This window comes from Pediculus humanus, genomic scaffold (assembly GCF_000006295.1).
Source record: "Pediculus humanus corporis 1103172107373 genomic scaffold, whole genome shotgun sequence".
NCBI lineage: Eukaryota > Metazoa > Arthropoda > Insecta > Psocodea > Pediculidae > Pediculus > Pediculus humanus.
The window spans coordinates 42,151-57,307 of record NW_002987001.1 but is presented as its reverse complement, the minus strand read 5'-3'; the positions used below and the strand labels follow the sequence as shown (position 1 = coordinate 57,307).

At 26.3% G+C, this 15,157-nt stretch overlaps 4 protein-coding genes across 4 annotated transcripts; 2 read left to right on the top strand and 2 right to left on the bottom strand.

Annotated features, from left to right (window-relative positions):
- Positions 1-311: 311 nt before the first annotated feature.
- Phum_PHUM019520 (uncharacterized protein) lies at positions 312-1,036 on the top strand (the record flags this gene model as incomplete). Its single annotated transcript, XM_002422818.1, has 3 exons — positions 312-504; positions 582-695; positions 780-1,036. The coding sequence occupies 3 exons, from the start codon at positions 312-314 to the stop codon at positions 1,034-1,036; spliced, it is 564 nt and encodes a 187-aa protein (XP_002422863.1).
- An 853-nt stretch (positions 1,037-1,889) lies between these two features.
- Positions 1,890-2,920, bottom strand: Phum_PHUM019510 (cAMP-dependent protein kinase catalytic subunit, putative; the record flags this gene model as incomplete). Its single annotated transcript, XM_002422817.1, has 3 exons — positions 1,890-2,006; positions 2,121-2,511; positions 2,601-2,920. The coding sequence occupies 3 exons, from the start codon at positions 2,918-2,920 to the stop codon at positions 1,890-1,892; spliced, it is 828 nt and encodes a 275-aa protein (XP_002422862.1).
- A 1,043-nt stretch (positions 2,921-3,963) lies between these two features.
- On the top strand, positions 3,964-6,120 carry Phum_PHUM019500 (cytochrome P-450, putative; the record flags this gene model as incomplete). Its single annotated transcript, XM_002422816.1, has 9 exons — positions 3,964-4,120; positions 4,223-4,329; positions 4,412-4,502; positions 4,577-4,765; positions 4,849-4,918; positions 4,997-5,205; positions 5,279-5,385; positions 5,457-5,525; positions 5,605-6,120. The coding sequence occupies 9 exons, from the start codon at positions 3,964-3,966 to the stop codon at positions 6,118-6,120; spliced, it is 1,515 nt and encodes a 504-aa protein (XP_002422861.1).
- A 6-nt stretch (positions 6,121-6,126) lies between these two features.
- Phum_PHUM019490 (uncharacterized protein) lies at positions 6,127-7,456 on the bottom strand (the record flags this gene model as incomplete). The annotated part of the gene is made up of 5 exons (XM_002422815.1): positions 6,127-6,214; positions 6,284-6,532; positions 6,616-6,815; positions 6,897-7,120; positions 7,381-7,456. 5 exons carry the CDS (start codon positions 7,454-7,456, stop codon positions 6,127-6,129), a joined length of 837 nt encoding a protein of 278 aa, XP_002422860.1.
- Positions 7,457-15,157: the final 7,701 nt, after the last annotated feature.

Sequence of the window (15,157 nt, the reverse complement as noted above, 5' to 3'; positions counted from 1 at the left end):
ATTGAATTAAATTTATTTTAAAAAAAATAAATAAATAAAAAAATATTAATAAAAAATGGAAGAAGGAAATGCGGAAAAAATTAGTGAAGCTATTTTTAATCTCATTCCAGAAGGTAAATTAACGTAAAAAAAATAATAATAATAATAATATAAAATAATAAAATTTAAAAAAGAATTTTCCGTCGTACGTGAATAAGAAAAAAAAAATAAAAATAAAAAGAATGATATCGTATTATTACAAATAAAAATTAATTTCCTAATCTAGGCAGGAAACCATTTCTGCTTGTGGATGTAGAACTCGGTTGAGTTTCATGACATTTTTACGATGTTACTTTACAGTAACACGACTTAAAGAACTTTTTCAAAATTGGGATAAACTCGACGATGATGAAAAACAATTTATCGACACGCAAATAGAAAAATGGAGTTCCCCGGGACAAATACAACTCTACAAAACTGTTAAAAAAGCTCTTAACAAGTGGGGAAAAGTTCAAGATACGGAAGGTATGCCCCTTCAAATTTTTTTTTTTCTACTCCTCCCCATTATTTTAATAAAAAAAAAATTTTTTTTGACTTTATAGGAGCTCCGGGATGCGAACCTGGTTGGTTTACATTTTCTTGCGATTCACAATTAGAAGAAGAATTGATAAACGTTTTACAAACGATAGAAAATCTTTTATGTAAAACTAAAGTAAGTGAATTATTTTACTCATACCCACTATTATTATTATTATTATTATTTACAACCTTTTAAAAATATTATTTTTTTTTTAAGGAAGTAAAATCAAACTTTTACAATTTACCAAGCACTGCTGAAGAATTACAAGCATTGAAAAATTTACCGGAAGTTCCTCCATCGAGTCCCGGATCCGAATCCGATGATTTCCTTTATTTAAATTCACCTGAAAAACAAAGATCTGAACCTTTGAAAACATGCGGTCGAAGTGTGTCTGTACATTCTGGTCGTGCTTTATACAATTATTGCCACAGTGTTAAATCAGCACCATTAATTAAAGATGGCTACAATACAGATTGATGAAAAAAATCCATTTATCCATTTTTTTTTCTTTTTTTTTTGCATTTTGTAGTTAGTTTTAATTGTTGTTAAATTTTTTTCTTTTTTTTACATGTATGTGTACATATATATATATATATAATTTTAATAATCATTTAAAGAGAAGAAATGTTTTAATTTTTCTACTAAATTTAATTTACAAAATGATACAAAAAAAAAAAAAAAACAAAAAAAGAAATAAAAAAAAAAAATTTATATTTTTTTTAATTATTATTATTATTATTTAATTTTAAATTTTACATCGTTTATAATCGAATTTTTTTTTTTTTTTTTTAATTATATAAATAAAAAAAAAACGAATTTAAATTTATAATTGTGATTTTACGAAACTAAATTTATAAATATCGTATAAAAAAAAAAAGTTAAAAGTTATAATAAATAACAAAATGAATGTTATGAGTGTTGTTTTATTATTATTTTCAATCAAATACATTTTTAATAAAAAATGTTTTTTCCCCCTCCCCCCTCTGACAAATGTTTAATATACGTTTCTAATGTCATTAAAAAAAAAAAAAGAATGCAAAAATATTCTCCATTTTCTACTTTGTATTAAAAAAAAAATATAATTTGATTAACAATATTATTGTAAAAATAAAAATATTACAAATTCATATTTTATATGATTTTTTTAGGTGCCTCACGACGTTTATTCACTTATTATTTAATGTTTGAATTATTGAAAAATATTACTGTTTTTACTAAAACTAAAAAATTCCCTAATAAATTACCATAATAAAATTCCTTCTAAATTCATTAAAAAAAAGAAAAAATGAATATATAAAAAAATAATAATTACTAAAGTCTTAATTTATTGTTATGAATGACTTCTAGATGAAAACCATGGAGTTACAGCAGAAGAATTTGCTAAAACCCAAGGATGCTCAATAACTTTATCAAATGGTAATCGTCCACTTGGATTTCTTACAAGCATCTAAAAAAAAAAAAAAAAGTAAGAAAAATTTAAACTCAAGTTTAAAATACAAGTTTTAAAAACTCATGAACTAAATTGTATACAAAAGATTACATGTGTAAGAACATGTTTTACCTTGCAAATTAAATCTCTTGCACCTTCAGAAACGAAACAAGGAAATGAAAATTTTCCCTGAACTATATTTTTATAAGTTTCTTTGATGTGATTATTTTCGAATGGAGTTTTTCCAACTAAACATTCATAACATAAAACTCCAACACTCCAAATATCTACTGTATGATCATGTGTTTTATTGCAAATCATTTCAGGAGGAAGATAATCGGGAGTGCCACAAATTGTATCACGTCTTGACAAAGGTGAATGAACTGCCCAACCGAAATCAGCAATTTTAATTTCACCTTTTGCTCCAATTAATAAATTTTCTGCTTTTATATCTCTGTGAATAACTTTTTTCGAATGGCAGTAATTAAGGGCATCAGCAATTTGAGCAATAAATGTCGCAGTTCTGCGGAAAAATTTTCATCGAATATGAATTTGACTGCTTAAAATATATTAATAAGACAGTAAAAGGGAAAACTTGAAAATATACAGTACCTTTTTTCATCTAATCTTTTTTCAGGTTGTGACTGTAATAGCTTAAATAACTCCCCATTTGGAGCATATTCTAATATTAAATAAACTCTAGCATCATCGTGAAAATATCCATATAATCTTAAAATATTTGGATGGCGTAAATGTGATTGAATTTCAACTTCTCTTTTAAGTTGATGAACAACTTTGGCTTTTTCCAACTGAGACTTAAATAAAACTTTTAATGCAGTTATAAATTTGGAATTTTTTTCTCTGGCTAAATAAACGTTTCCAAATTTTCCTTTTCCTAAGGGCTTTCCTATATCAAAATCAGCTATGGACATCTTTGGCCTATAAATATGTAATGTTTAATTAATGTGTATATTTCTATAGGTTTTTCCAAATGTGAATTAAAAATATTTAAAATTTTACAAAGTAAAATAGTATACTTACATTGGACAATTAACAGAGTTGGGCCGTACATTTTCATCATGCTCTTTGGTTGGCCCTGTAAAATAAATTAATAAAATTAAAACATTAAATATAAAAGAAAATTAAGTTTCCATATCGAATTTTTGTTTTTTAAATTCAAAAAAAAAAAATTTAATTAAGTTTTAAACCGCATTTACCAGGATAAATTTCCTCCACGATTTCAGCTTTATCCGAAGCATACCTGCAATACAAGACACAATTTAAAAAAATCTCAAATTATTAGAAAAAAAAATAAAGTTTATTTATTGGAAATGAAATAAAATTATGTAAATTACAAATTAAATAAAACTAATATCAAGGTTTAATAATTTTACAAATTGAAAAATAAAAATCAAAAATAACTTACATATCAAACAATTTTTTTTAAAGACCGTTACAAATGTGTTAAGTTTACTTGACGGTAGCAAAAAATTTGCTTTGATTTGAATTCTCATCATGTTATAAAAAATAACTTTGTATAAATACGTTTTTTTTTTTTTTTTTCCAATTAAGAGTTTTATTTATTTTAAATTAACGATTATATCAATGAATTTAAAAATAATTTTAATGATTATTGTATAATAGGCTAAATATTAATTAAGATGAAAAATATATTCATTGAAACTAATGTAACTGAATATATGTAATTTTACAGGTAAAATTTTTTAATTAAAATATCATTATTATCTTTAAATAGTATAAAATTCCTTCCTGATAAAAAATCAAAAAAAAAAAAAAAATTGTAATTTTTTTTGATTTTAATTTAATCAATTAATTGATAATCAACGATTATTAAGTGGCATTATCAATTATTATCAAAATCAGAGACTACAAGTTTTTTATTTTTGCACAATTTTTTTTAGAATAAATCATTTTAAAAGTTTGAGATTTTTTTTTTTTTTTTTTTTTGTTACCAATGATCAATCCTTGGGTTTTAGGAATAATTATTATCGCTATTTATGCAGTAAATTATTTTAAAAATTGGGATTATTATAAGGCATTACGTAAATTTCCTGGTCCTGCTGCTCTACCAATTTTAGGAAACAGTTTGGATTTCGCAACCAACAGTCATGGTGAGTACGCCTTTGATTTTTTATTTTTGTAAACCAATTTATATAGTTAACAGGTGTTATTATTATTATTATTACTATTTAATCAATATATATATTCTACAGGTATTTTTTTAAAATTAGTTGATTTCGGGCAAAAATATGGAAGGTTTTATCGTGTTTGGAATAACGGAAAAGCTTACGTCATCTGTAACGACGAAAAAGATGCCGAGGTATCACCCATAAGTCACTCAATTTAAAAATTTAAAAAATATTAACATTAACAAAAACCATTTTTTTTTTTTTTTTTTATAGATAATATTGAGTAGTAATGAACATCTTCATAAAAATGAAGCGTATAAATTTTTTATACCTTGGATAGGAGAGGGTCTAATATCGGCCACAGGTATATATATAAATTATAACAAGTTTCGATTTCATTAACGGATTTTCGGTTTTAAATTTAAATATTATATTTAGATATAAATAAGTGGAAAATGCGGAGGAAAATCATCACTCCAACGTTTCATTTTAAAATTTTAAATGAATTTTTTGAAGTTTTCGTACGAAATGCTGAAATACTTTGTCATCAATTAAGGTTAAAATCTGGAAAAGGTTCACTGAATATATGTAAGTTTATTAAACTAATGGCGTTGGATAATATTTGCGGTGAGTTTAAAATTTAGAAGAAACTTTTTGATTGGAATACATTTTTTAGTATATTTTGATAACAATAAAAATATAAATTACAGAAACAGCTATGGGTGTAGATATTAAAGCTCAAGAAAATTCAGAAAATACATATGTAAAAGCTGTTCAAGAGTAAGAATTATTTTATCATGAAATAAATATAAACGACATTTTTTTGTTACACAATTGATTTTCTTTTTAATTTTTTAGTATAACGTCTGTCATCTCTTTAAGAATGTTTAAAGTTTGGCTAATGATTGACAGTCTTTTTAATTTGAGTTCAGAATCTAAGGTTCAGGCTCAAGCGTTAAAAATTTTACATGGAACTACAGATGAAGTTATAAAAAATGCCCGTGAAAAATTTAAAGAAAAAAACAAAAATGATAATAATAATATTAATAATTTAGATGAAACTTTCGGTAATTATATTATTTGTTTTTGTGTGTGACAACTAAATAATATTTTAAATAAAAATAAATTTTTTAATATTAGATGAAAAAAGAAAAAAGGCATTTCTTCATTTGTTGTTAGCATCCGAAGAAGGATCGCAATTGTCGGATAAAGCAATCAGAGAAGAAGTGGATACTTTTATGTTTGCGGTATAACAAAAGAAATATTAAAAACAACATCAAATAATATGAATAAAATAAATTTTGTAATAAATTTTTAGGGTCACGATACAATCAGTTCGGGATTGAGTTTTGCAATATACAGCTTGGCAGAAAATCCAGATGTTCAGGTATGATATTAACTAGACGGACACATTTTCCTCACTTAAAAATATACTTTCCTTAAATTGTAAAAAAATTTTTTTTTAGGAATTGGCTTATAAAGAACAAATGGATATATTTGATGGATCAACTCGTAAACCGACTTATAACGACGTACAGGAAATGAAATATTTAGAAAGAGTTTTAAAAGAAGTACAACGTGTATATCCGAGCATACCCATAATAGGAAGAAATATAAAAAAAGATTTACAATTGCAAGGAAATTATATTGTTCCCAAAGGAACTCAATTATGCATAAATATTTATTCATTGCATCACAATCCGAATATTTGGCCAAATCCAGAAAAATTTAATCCTGATAATTTTCTTCCTGAAGCTATTCAATCAAGATCCCCTTATGCTTTCATACCTTTCAGTGCAGGTCCAAGGAATTGTATTGGGCAAAAATATGCAATGCTCGTAATGAAAGTCACACTCTCAACTCTTTTGAGGCAATTTAAAATTTTGCCAGATCCACATTCAAGGGAAAAGCCAATGTTAGCCGGTGAAATAGTTCTTTTATCAACTAATGGTTTGAATGTTTGTGTAGAACCAAGATTTTAATAAATGTTAACTTTTTAATTGCATTTTTGTACTTTTTTCCACTAACACATTCATAAAATTCTCCACTCTATTTTTATCAACTTCATTACTCCACCTACAAAAAATACAATTAAGAAATATCAAAAGTTAAACTGTGATTTAAACTTATTATTTTAAGGCTTACAATCCTTCCTTTTTGAAATATGATCCCACAATAATAGCATTAGCATTTAAAAAATCAGCAACATTCTCAGCTGTAACTCCAGACCCAATTACGATAGGCAGTGAGCAAGAATTTTGAATTTTTATAAAATCTGATTTTCTTATTGCATTCCCAGTAGTTTTTCCTGTTAGAACTATACCATCGGATAAAAAAAATTCAGCAGCTAAAGCTGTTTCCACTAATGTTAAATCGCTTGTTATGGAATGAGAACTGAAATAAAAAGTAGTTAATTAACATTTAAATGTTTCACTTTAAATTTAACTCAAAGAATTATTGGTTATTCAAAATTGTACCAATGCTTTTTTTTAATGTCAGTCCATATAGATATATTCTCAGCTCCAATGTATTTCCTATATCGAAGCAATTCACCAGCACAAGAATTCATTAAACCTTCATCAGCGATGTGACTGAAAACATAACCTTCAGCTCTGATATACTGTAATTCTGCAGCCTGGGCAACAGCAAGTGCTTCCTTATTAGCTCCAGCTAAAATCTAAAATTCAAACCATAGTCTTTTGCTCTTATTCTTCAATTAAATTTAATACATATGATCTTACAAATTGTTAGCAGGTACCTGAACACCACAAGTCATATGCCGAGGCAAAATATTTTTAATTTCAGAACAAATTTTTGTCATTGATGCAATTATTTCTGGACCCACTGATTTTGATTGCACATATGGCACATCGTGCATATTTTCTACTAAAATAGAATTTACGTTGCACGACTTATATATTTCAACATCGTTGCAAGCTTCTTCAATCAAAGAATTTATATTTAATTTATTATTTGGAGTCCCTGAAAATTTTTAATTTATTTCTTATTTAAATTATTCGTATAACAGTAATTTAAAAAATTCAAATACTTGGTAATTTGAGCGCGAATGAGCTTTTTGCTACGATTCAAAGAATACTTGAACGCCTATGTAATTACTCCAAGATGTCGGAAATCACCGGGAAAGTTAGCCACGTGCTTTCACTACACTTATCATCGTCTTTAGTTTTTGTTCTTCTAAATTAGGTAAGTTTTATTTCGATTACATTAAAAGTTCAAATTACCTGGTAGAGCTTTAACATGTACCATTCCAATAATATAAGGCCTTGTCATTTTTAATAAATCAGGTAATTTAGACATATTGGTATTGCACAGTCGACTTCCTTTCAATTTAACCTATATTACTTAAAATTAACTGTTGTCCACGTGTTTTATATTTTACGTATTTCGAATTAATATGTACTCGAAAATTATGTAAGTGTTTAATAAGAACTGTTTAAGTAACTAAACACCTAACTTTTCATTCGACATTATCAAAATTTGTTGGTTGGTACACATGATTCCGATGTTAAATGGTGAAAAAAAAAAAAAAAAAAAGTTTGATAAGTTTTTTTTGAAACGGTAATTTCAATTTTTTTAAGTTAAAAAAAAAAAAAAATTTAGAATCCTACACATTTATTAAATGAAATTTTTATAGAAATTTAAAAGGTCTTATACTATATGACGTAAGTTTTAATTATTTTAAAACTATTTCATAAATGTCAAACAAATGCCATTTAAAATTTCTTTCTCAAATTTATTTTTATTTTCTCCTATTAATTAATATTATTAATTTTATTTGTGGTTTAAAGGGAAAAAAAATATTTAAATATCATTGTGGGTAATTAACTTTTTAAAATTTTAAATATTCATTTTCTTTTTTTCATAAAATTTAATTAATACTAACATATGGAAAAATTAATTTTAATAATAAAAATTTATTTCATTGCCATCTTAAATCGTCACAATTTCTCAAATCCACATTTTTTCTTTGACTTTAATACCACAATTCATTAAATTCTAATTTATTATAAATATCAAAATTATTTATAAACTTCAAAAAAAGCACAAAAAGCACTTTAAGCCTCCATTTTTTTTTTTTTTTTTGTTAACCAGTGCCAAAATTATTTCGATGAGAATTTTTTTTTTTTCTTTCCTGCTGTCGTTTAAAAAAAAAAAAACAAGGTTAAAAAAAAAAAAAGAAACAAATTTCCTGTTGCTGCTCTCATGTTTTTTTTTATTAATTATTTTATCCAGAAAAAATTATTTTTCAATTTTATTATATCATTTTCCCTTATTACACATACATAATACTTTTCCCATACAAAATGTCAGACCCTGCCGTTTAAGAGAGAATAAAAAAAAAAAACGAAGAATTAAAAACAATTATTTTCACCCTTAACCAAGGATAATTAATTATTATTATTATTATTATTATTATTATTATTTCTTTTTAAATATTAATTAAAAATTTAAAATAAATATTTTTTTTTTTTTTTTTTTTTTTGTTTTTAAATGGACAATTTTTAAATATACAAATTAAAATTTTCAAGCTTGAATTCGATAAAATAGTTTTTTTTGTCATTTTCAATTATTATTATTATTTTTTTTTACTTTAGCTTGAGTTTAATGCTTGGTAATATAATTAAAGTAATAATTCCTTCTTTTTGTAAAATGGCACTTGGTTTTTCAGTACCTAACAGAGAAAACATTTTTCCAGTCCACACTTGAAAAGCAATGAACAAAAAAAAAAAAAAATTAATCAATTAATAATAATAATAGTAGTAGTAGTAGTAACAATTAATTTAAAAGAAACAAATGCAACATTTTTTTTTAAAAATTATATAAACACCATATCTTTTGCATTCTTCATTAATAATAATAATAATAATAATAATAATAATAATAATAATAAATTATTTTGACAAAAACATACTTTTTTTTTTGAATAAAAAAATAAATAATTTAGAGGTAACATTAATATGTAATTTGGCAGTACAATTTCAACATGTATCATCACTAGGTTTTTTCCCCATTATGTTTGAAAAGGGAAGAGAAGGGAAATCGATAGTTTTTCCTTCCCCCCCCCCCTTATTTTTTTCGAGTACGAACAAAAGTACCTATTAAATTCTCGAATCGAGTTTAACCTTGCACAAAAAAAAAAAAAAAAAAATTCGTTTTATTAAAGGTTCGATTAATAATAATAATAATAATAATAATAATAATAATAATATTTAATAGTAAAACTGACATGAGTGCCGTCATGTCTAAACTCAAGGCTCCTTTTTTTTTAACAATTTTTTTTTTTTTTTTTTTTTTTTAAACATCGAATTATTTAAAGCTTTTCGCACTGCATCCAAATTTTTTTCGAAAAGTATTATTATGTGTAATTTTCTCTTCGAAAACATATTCAATATTATTAAAATTTGGAGTTTGAATGCGTCTTGCGCCCCCGTTTATTGTTTAAATATTTCGATTTACATATTTTATATTTAAAATTTTTAAAAAGTCGTTTTTTTTTTTTTTTTTTTTTTTTTTGCTTCGACAAAAAACTCTATAAATTAATTATGTAGCAAAAGCATATTAAAAAAAAAATTCTAACTAGAAAAATGAAGGGAAAAAAATATATATATATAGTACGGATCTAAAGGTAGAATTATCGAATAAGTTTAGGATGAGAGGGAATGAGAAAGGTAGGGAGGGAGTGGGTAGAAAAAGGGGTAGAGAAAAGTTCCTACTTAAAAAGACAAGAAAAAAAAAAAAAAAAAAAAGAAAAAAAAAACTAGCCTAAATCGGCTATTATGATTATGATTATCACATAAGATGACCGACGAGTACATCGTAAAACTTACACATCTAAAATTATTATTAATATTATTATTATTATGATTATTAAATATTATTATTATCATTATTATTATTAAAACATACATTATTGATTTATGTAACCTTTTTTTTTTTTTTTTTTCTTTCGAAAAATTCGTTAATTAGCGGTCAAAACAAACAAATAAAAACAATCGAGGGTTAATTTAAACACACGTGATTGTTTTTAAAATTTTGACACGTGCTTATTATTTATTTATTTATTTATTTATTTATTTTTTTTTTAAACTTCGTATAGATTTTGTTTTGTTTTTGTTTTTTTTTTTTTCATCCCCCTTTTTTTCCTTTTTTTTTTTTTTTTCTTCTGCTTATAACTAAAAACTATCAAAAAATATTTGAATATAATTATTAAATACATTTTTTTTAAAAAAAAGAAAAAAGAAAAAAAAATTTTTTTTATTTGTCTTTGAGCTTTATTACATGTACGTGTGGTATACGTGTGTGTATATACATAAACTTAAATTATTATTATTATTATTATTATTATTATTATTTTATTGTTTTGTTGCATATTAGAAAAAAAAAAAAAAATTCACACGATACATAAAAATCGAAATTAGGCAACGGACTTTCTAAAGCTCAAACCGTAATAATAATAATAATTATAATTTTTTTTTCTTTTTTCTTTTCTTTTTTTTTTTTTTACAAATTTATTATTATTTTTTTTTTATACACATTATTTATTATTTTATACATTATTTCTGTTAATAATAATAATAATAATCTTATAAATAATTATTTATTTTATTCACAAATCTACAATTTTATTCTATTTTTAATAAACCGCTTACACCGCTCTTAATTATTAATGTTTTATTATTATCATTATCATTATCATTATCACTATTATTACTATTATTACTATTATTATTTGTTGGTTTTTCAGAGAGGAGCAGCAGCAGCAGTATGGAAAAACGCCGTGAAAATTTCGACGGTGGATGATGAAATTTCGTTTCCACTCTACTCACGGGTAAGCACAGCTTTTCCATAAATTGCAAAATTTTAAAATTTGAAATGGGAAAGTTAGGGAAATTTCGAAATTTTTTAAATTTGGTAAATTAATTTGTTACAAAAAAAAAAAAAAAAACAATAGTAATAATAATAATACTAATAACAATAGTAATTATTAAAACATTTACAATAGTAATATTTACATGATATTTATATAAATTTAATTTTAATATTATTTGTATTAATGGTATACATTTTATTGAAATTATTATTATTATTATTATTATTATTATTATTATTCTTTAACTATATATTAATAATTTGTTTCAAACGATGAGTGAAAAAAAAAGAAAAGTTTTGTTTTTGTTTTGTTTTGATATGCAGGCGGTTTTTTGTTTTTTTGTTTGTTTGTGTATGATGTCGTCCAATGATTTTCCCATCGTTTTTTTTTTTTTCGATCTCTCTCTTTCTCTCTCTCTCTCTCTCTCTCTGTCTCTCTCAATCAACACAATGAAGTTTTGGCGCATTTACGGTTGTTGTTGGCTCCGCTGTGTCGTTGCATCATGTCGGAACGACGTTGTCGTTTGTTTCGAAAATTCACTTCACGAGCCTTATTAGTTCTTACAAGTTGGTTTTTTTTCATTAGGTCACAGGTTTTGCGCAGCTCGACCTGCAGAGGGTAATAACAACACACGGTTATGTCAAAACGTATTCGGTCGGGCGGGCGGGCGAGCGGGGGGGGGGGGAAACGAGGAGATCTCGGGGAGAAACAAAAAAAAAAAAAAAAAAAAAAAGGTGGAAAGCGGGCGGAAATGCGAAAAAATCGTTTCGAAAAAAGTTTAAAAAACAAAACAAAAAATAATAATAATAATTAAAATCATCACTCAATTAAAAACGTCTTGTTAATATTTTTTTTTTTTTTTTTTTGCCATTTTTCACTTTTGCGCGAAAAAAAATTTTTTTTTCTACTATTTTTTTACGAGCACGTTTGTCTGTTTGTTTGTTTGTTTGTTAGTTTATTTATTTATTTTTTTTATCTTACTTAAATTTATTTATTTTTTTTGGTTTGTGGTGTGTTTTTAAAGTTTTTATAAATTTTTTTTTTTTTTTTTTAAAGTTCTTTTAATTTTAATTCGACGAGCGCGCGTTTTTTTTTTTTTTTTGCATGGATAGTTATAAATTAACCCCAAATTGACATTGCGCAATTTGAATTTCCACATAATCCGATTTACTGGACTCCCACCACAACCTAAATTAAACATAATTATTCTTTTAAAAACAATAATTTGAAAGAAAATTTTTTTTTTTTTTTTTTTTCAAATGAATCTTATTATTTTAATGATACTTGTAATAATAATAATAATAATAATAATGATGGTCGGAGTTTATTATTCAAATTTACATTCGCGAAAAAAAAAAAAAAAAAAATGAAATTTTTTATTTTATTGTTAAAACTTTTTTTTTTGTATCGATTTTAATACGTTAAAAAAAGAAAAACTTGAATGGTTGGAATCGGTCAAGGTTAGAAAGCAAATAATAATAATAATAATACAAGTACAAGTGTCGATGATGATGATGATGATGATGATGATATCATAGAAACAGTTGCAAGAATAAATGATTAACTTAAGTTAAGTTCAATTAATTTTTTTTTTTTTATTCTTTTTTCGACGTGAATTACGTTCGATGGTATTAATGATAAAACCCTTACCTTTTGCGCAGACCTGTTTAAACTAAGTAAACGATTTTGTCTGTCGGGTAAAGTTGTTTGAACTGCTCTTCTATGCTCTTCCCTGTCGTCTGGCCTCATTGACATCTCGTCAGAACTCTCCTCGACCGACATGACGCTTTCTTCCGAGAGCGGAGCGGTAGGTTCTTGAGCGGTTTCAGGCACGGGTTCGAGAAGATCGGGTTTTTTTACAGGTTCCGATGGTTGCGGTACGACTGACTTTGGAGTTTGGACGGTTGGTTCTGATATTTGTTTGGTTCCTAATACTTCTGAGTATAACCTTCTCGGTGGTAAAACGGGGACAATTTGAACTGTCGTTTCTTCTCTGATGACGTCGTTTCTCGTGTTGTTTTTTGAGATCATTCCAGGCGTTCCCGAATTGTTTGACCTTTTTCTAAGGGCTTTTTTAGGGATGTTTTCCATTTCGACGTTCATCGACCGTCTCGGAGATTTAACGAAACTTTTCATTTTGGTTTCTTTAGATTCACTTTGCGTTTCCGTTTCCGGAGGAACTTGAGATGTCGAACTCGACGAATTGGACGTTTGCTTTTTAGCCCATTTTGTTGAATTGAGCTTATTACGAGGGAGTTTGTACATTCTTTCCTTGATTGGTAATAAAACCGCGGAATGATTTTCCTCAATTTTCGCACCGCTCGATGGCGACGAATTACTCATTTTACCACTAGCCGTATCAGTTCTTTGCGTGTGCTCGTACACCGACATGCTCGGGTGTTCGATAAGAAGGTTTTCTAACGGCGAGGTTTCCATGTGTATGGGTCCCTTGGAGGTGAACGATGGAGGAGGTGTTAGGTACCAAGATTCTTGGAGAGGATTCAATACGTCTAAAGAGGCTGACCTCGAAATAGGTTTTGACGATTCGGGAGATGTATTGGGGCAGGTACTTATTCCTAGGGTGACTCTCGTCATTTCGGCATCTTCATCCGTTTCTTTTCTCAAAATGCTAGTTTCATTTTCGTTTTCGTTTCTATCAACGAGTACCCATTCATCTTCTTCTACGGCTCGGAACCTCATATCTCCTGGTGCTTTCTCTTCTTGAGATGTTTTACTTGCTGATGCAGCATATCCTAAATAGCTTGCAAGGTTGCTCAACATGGCTCTCTGTTTTTGTCATGAAAATAAACAAAACATAAAATTAACATTTTAAATTTCTAAATTCTTAAAACAGCAGGGGATTTGACTCGTGTTTTGAATTTGTCTGTCGTCTCATAATCAAAACTTTTTTTTTTTTTTTTTTTTTTTTTTTTTAGAAAACAAATGTTGTGCTAATAATAAACATTCAATTGATTCTTTCGTTAAAAAAAAAAAAAAAAATGTTTAATGAATTTTAATTGATCGTCTCTATTAGGAGAGTTTCGAAAAAAAAAATACCCGAACGCCATTTCCTTTTCGGTCGTGGCGAAAGGGGGGAAAGGAGAGGAGAGAAATGGGTTTTGTTTTTGTCCGTCACTTCCTTTTTTCCTTTTATGCGATTAAAATTTTTTTTTGAAAGCAATCCGCCTTTGTGCAATTCGATTTCGTCAATATTCTGAAAATGGTAATCGAACGGATAATAATCACAAATGCAAACTGTGTCAAATGTCCTTCGGTTCGGTTGCCTGCAGATATGGCACGCATCTCCGTATCATTTCACTTTTTTTCACTCGTTATCTATTTATTTTTTTTTTTATATATTATTAATATTATTACCATTATTATTATTATTATTATTATTAAAATACATGCTTTTCAAACAAAGGAAGAGAGATATTCAATTTGTCTAATAATTACGCCGTTGCTTAATTTTTTTTTGTAAGAAAAAAAAAAAGAAATTGCGTTTTAGTTTTGTTTATTTATGTATTCAAACACTAAGAGGAGGGCGGGGCGGGGGAGGGAAACTAAATGTGTATAATTATACAAATTTGTGAGGCCATTTACGAACAATTTCATTTAATTTTTGTCGCAAAAGTCGACTTTCGAACAACAACAATCCCATTCCTATTCTCGCCCATTTTTATTTATTTATTTATTTATTCGTTCACGCTTTATTTATTATTATTATTATTATTATTATTTATTTATTTATTTTTTTAACCCTCGCATTTATTCATTAGCTGAAAAAAACTCCTCGTTGCCCCTAAATTAGGGATATCGCAATAGAGCGATATTGGGGAGTGACACGGGTATGGTGGTGCGGTTGAATCGCGTGCCGAAATGTTAATATCATGTGAGGTTCAACCGAAAAAAAAAAAAAAAAAAAAAAAATTAGCAGACGATATTTTAACCGATAAAAATAAATCGATTCGGTTAAATGTTGAAGAAGGAGGCACGAGATTTCGATCGAGGTTTTTTTTTTTTTTTTTTTTTTTTTGGAAAAATAATCGAACATTATTGATTTTCCCATTTCCTTTTTTTTTTGTTCTTTTCGCATCAAAATGTAATTTTTTTTTTTAAACCTTTTT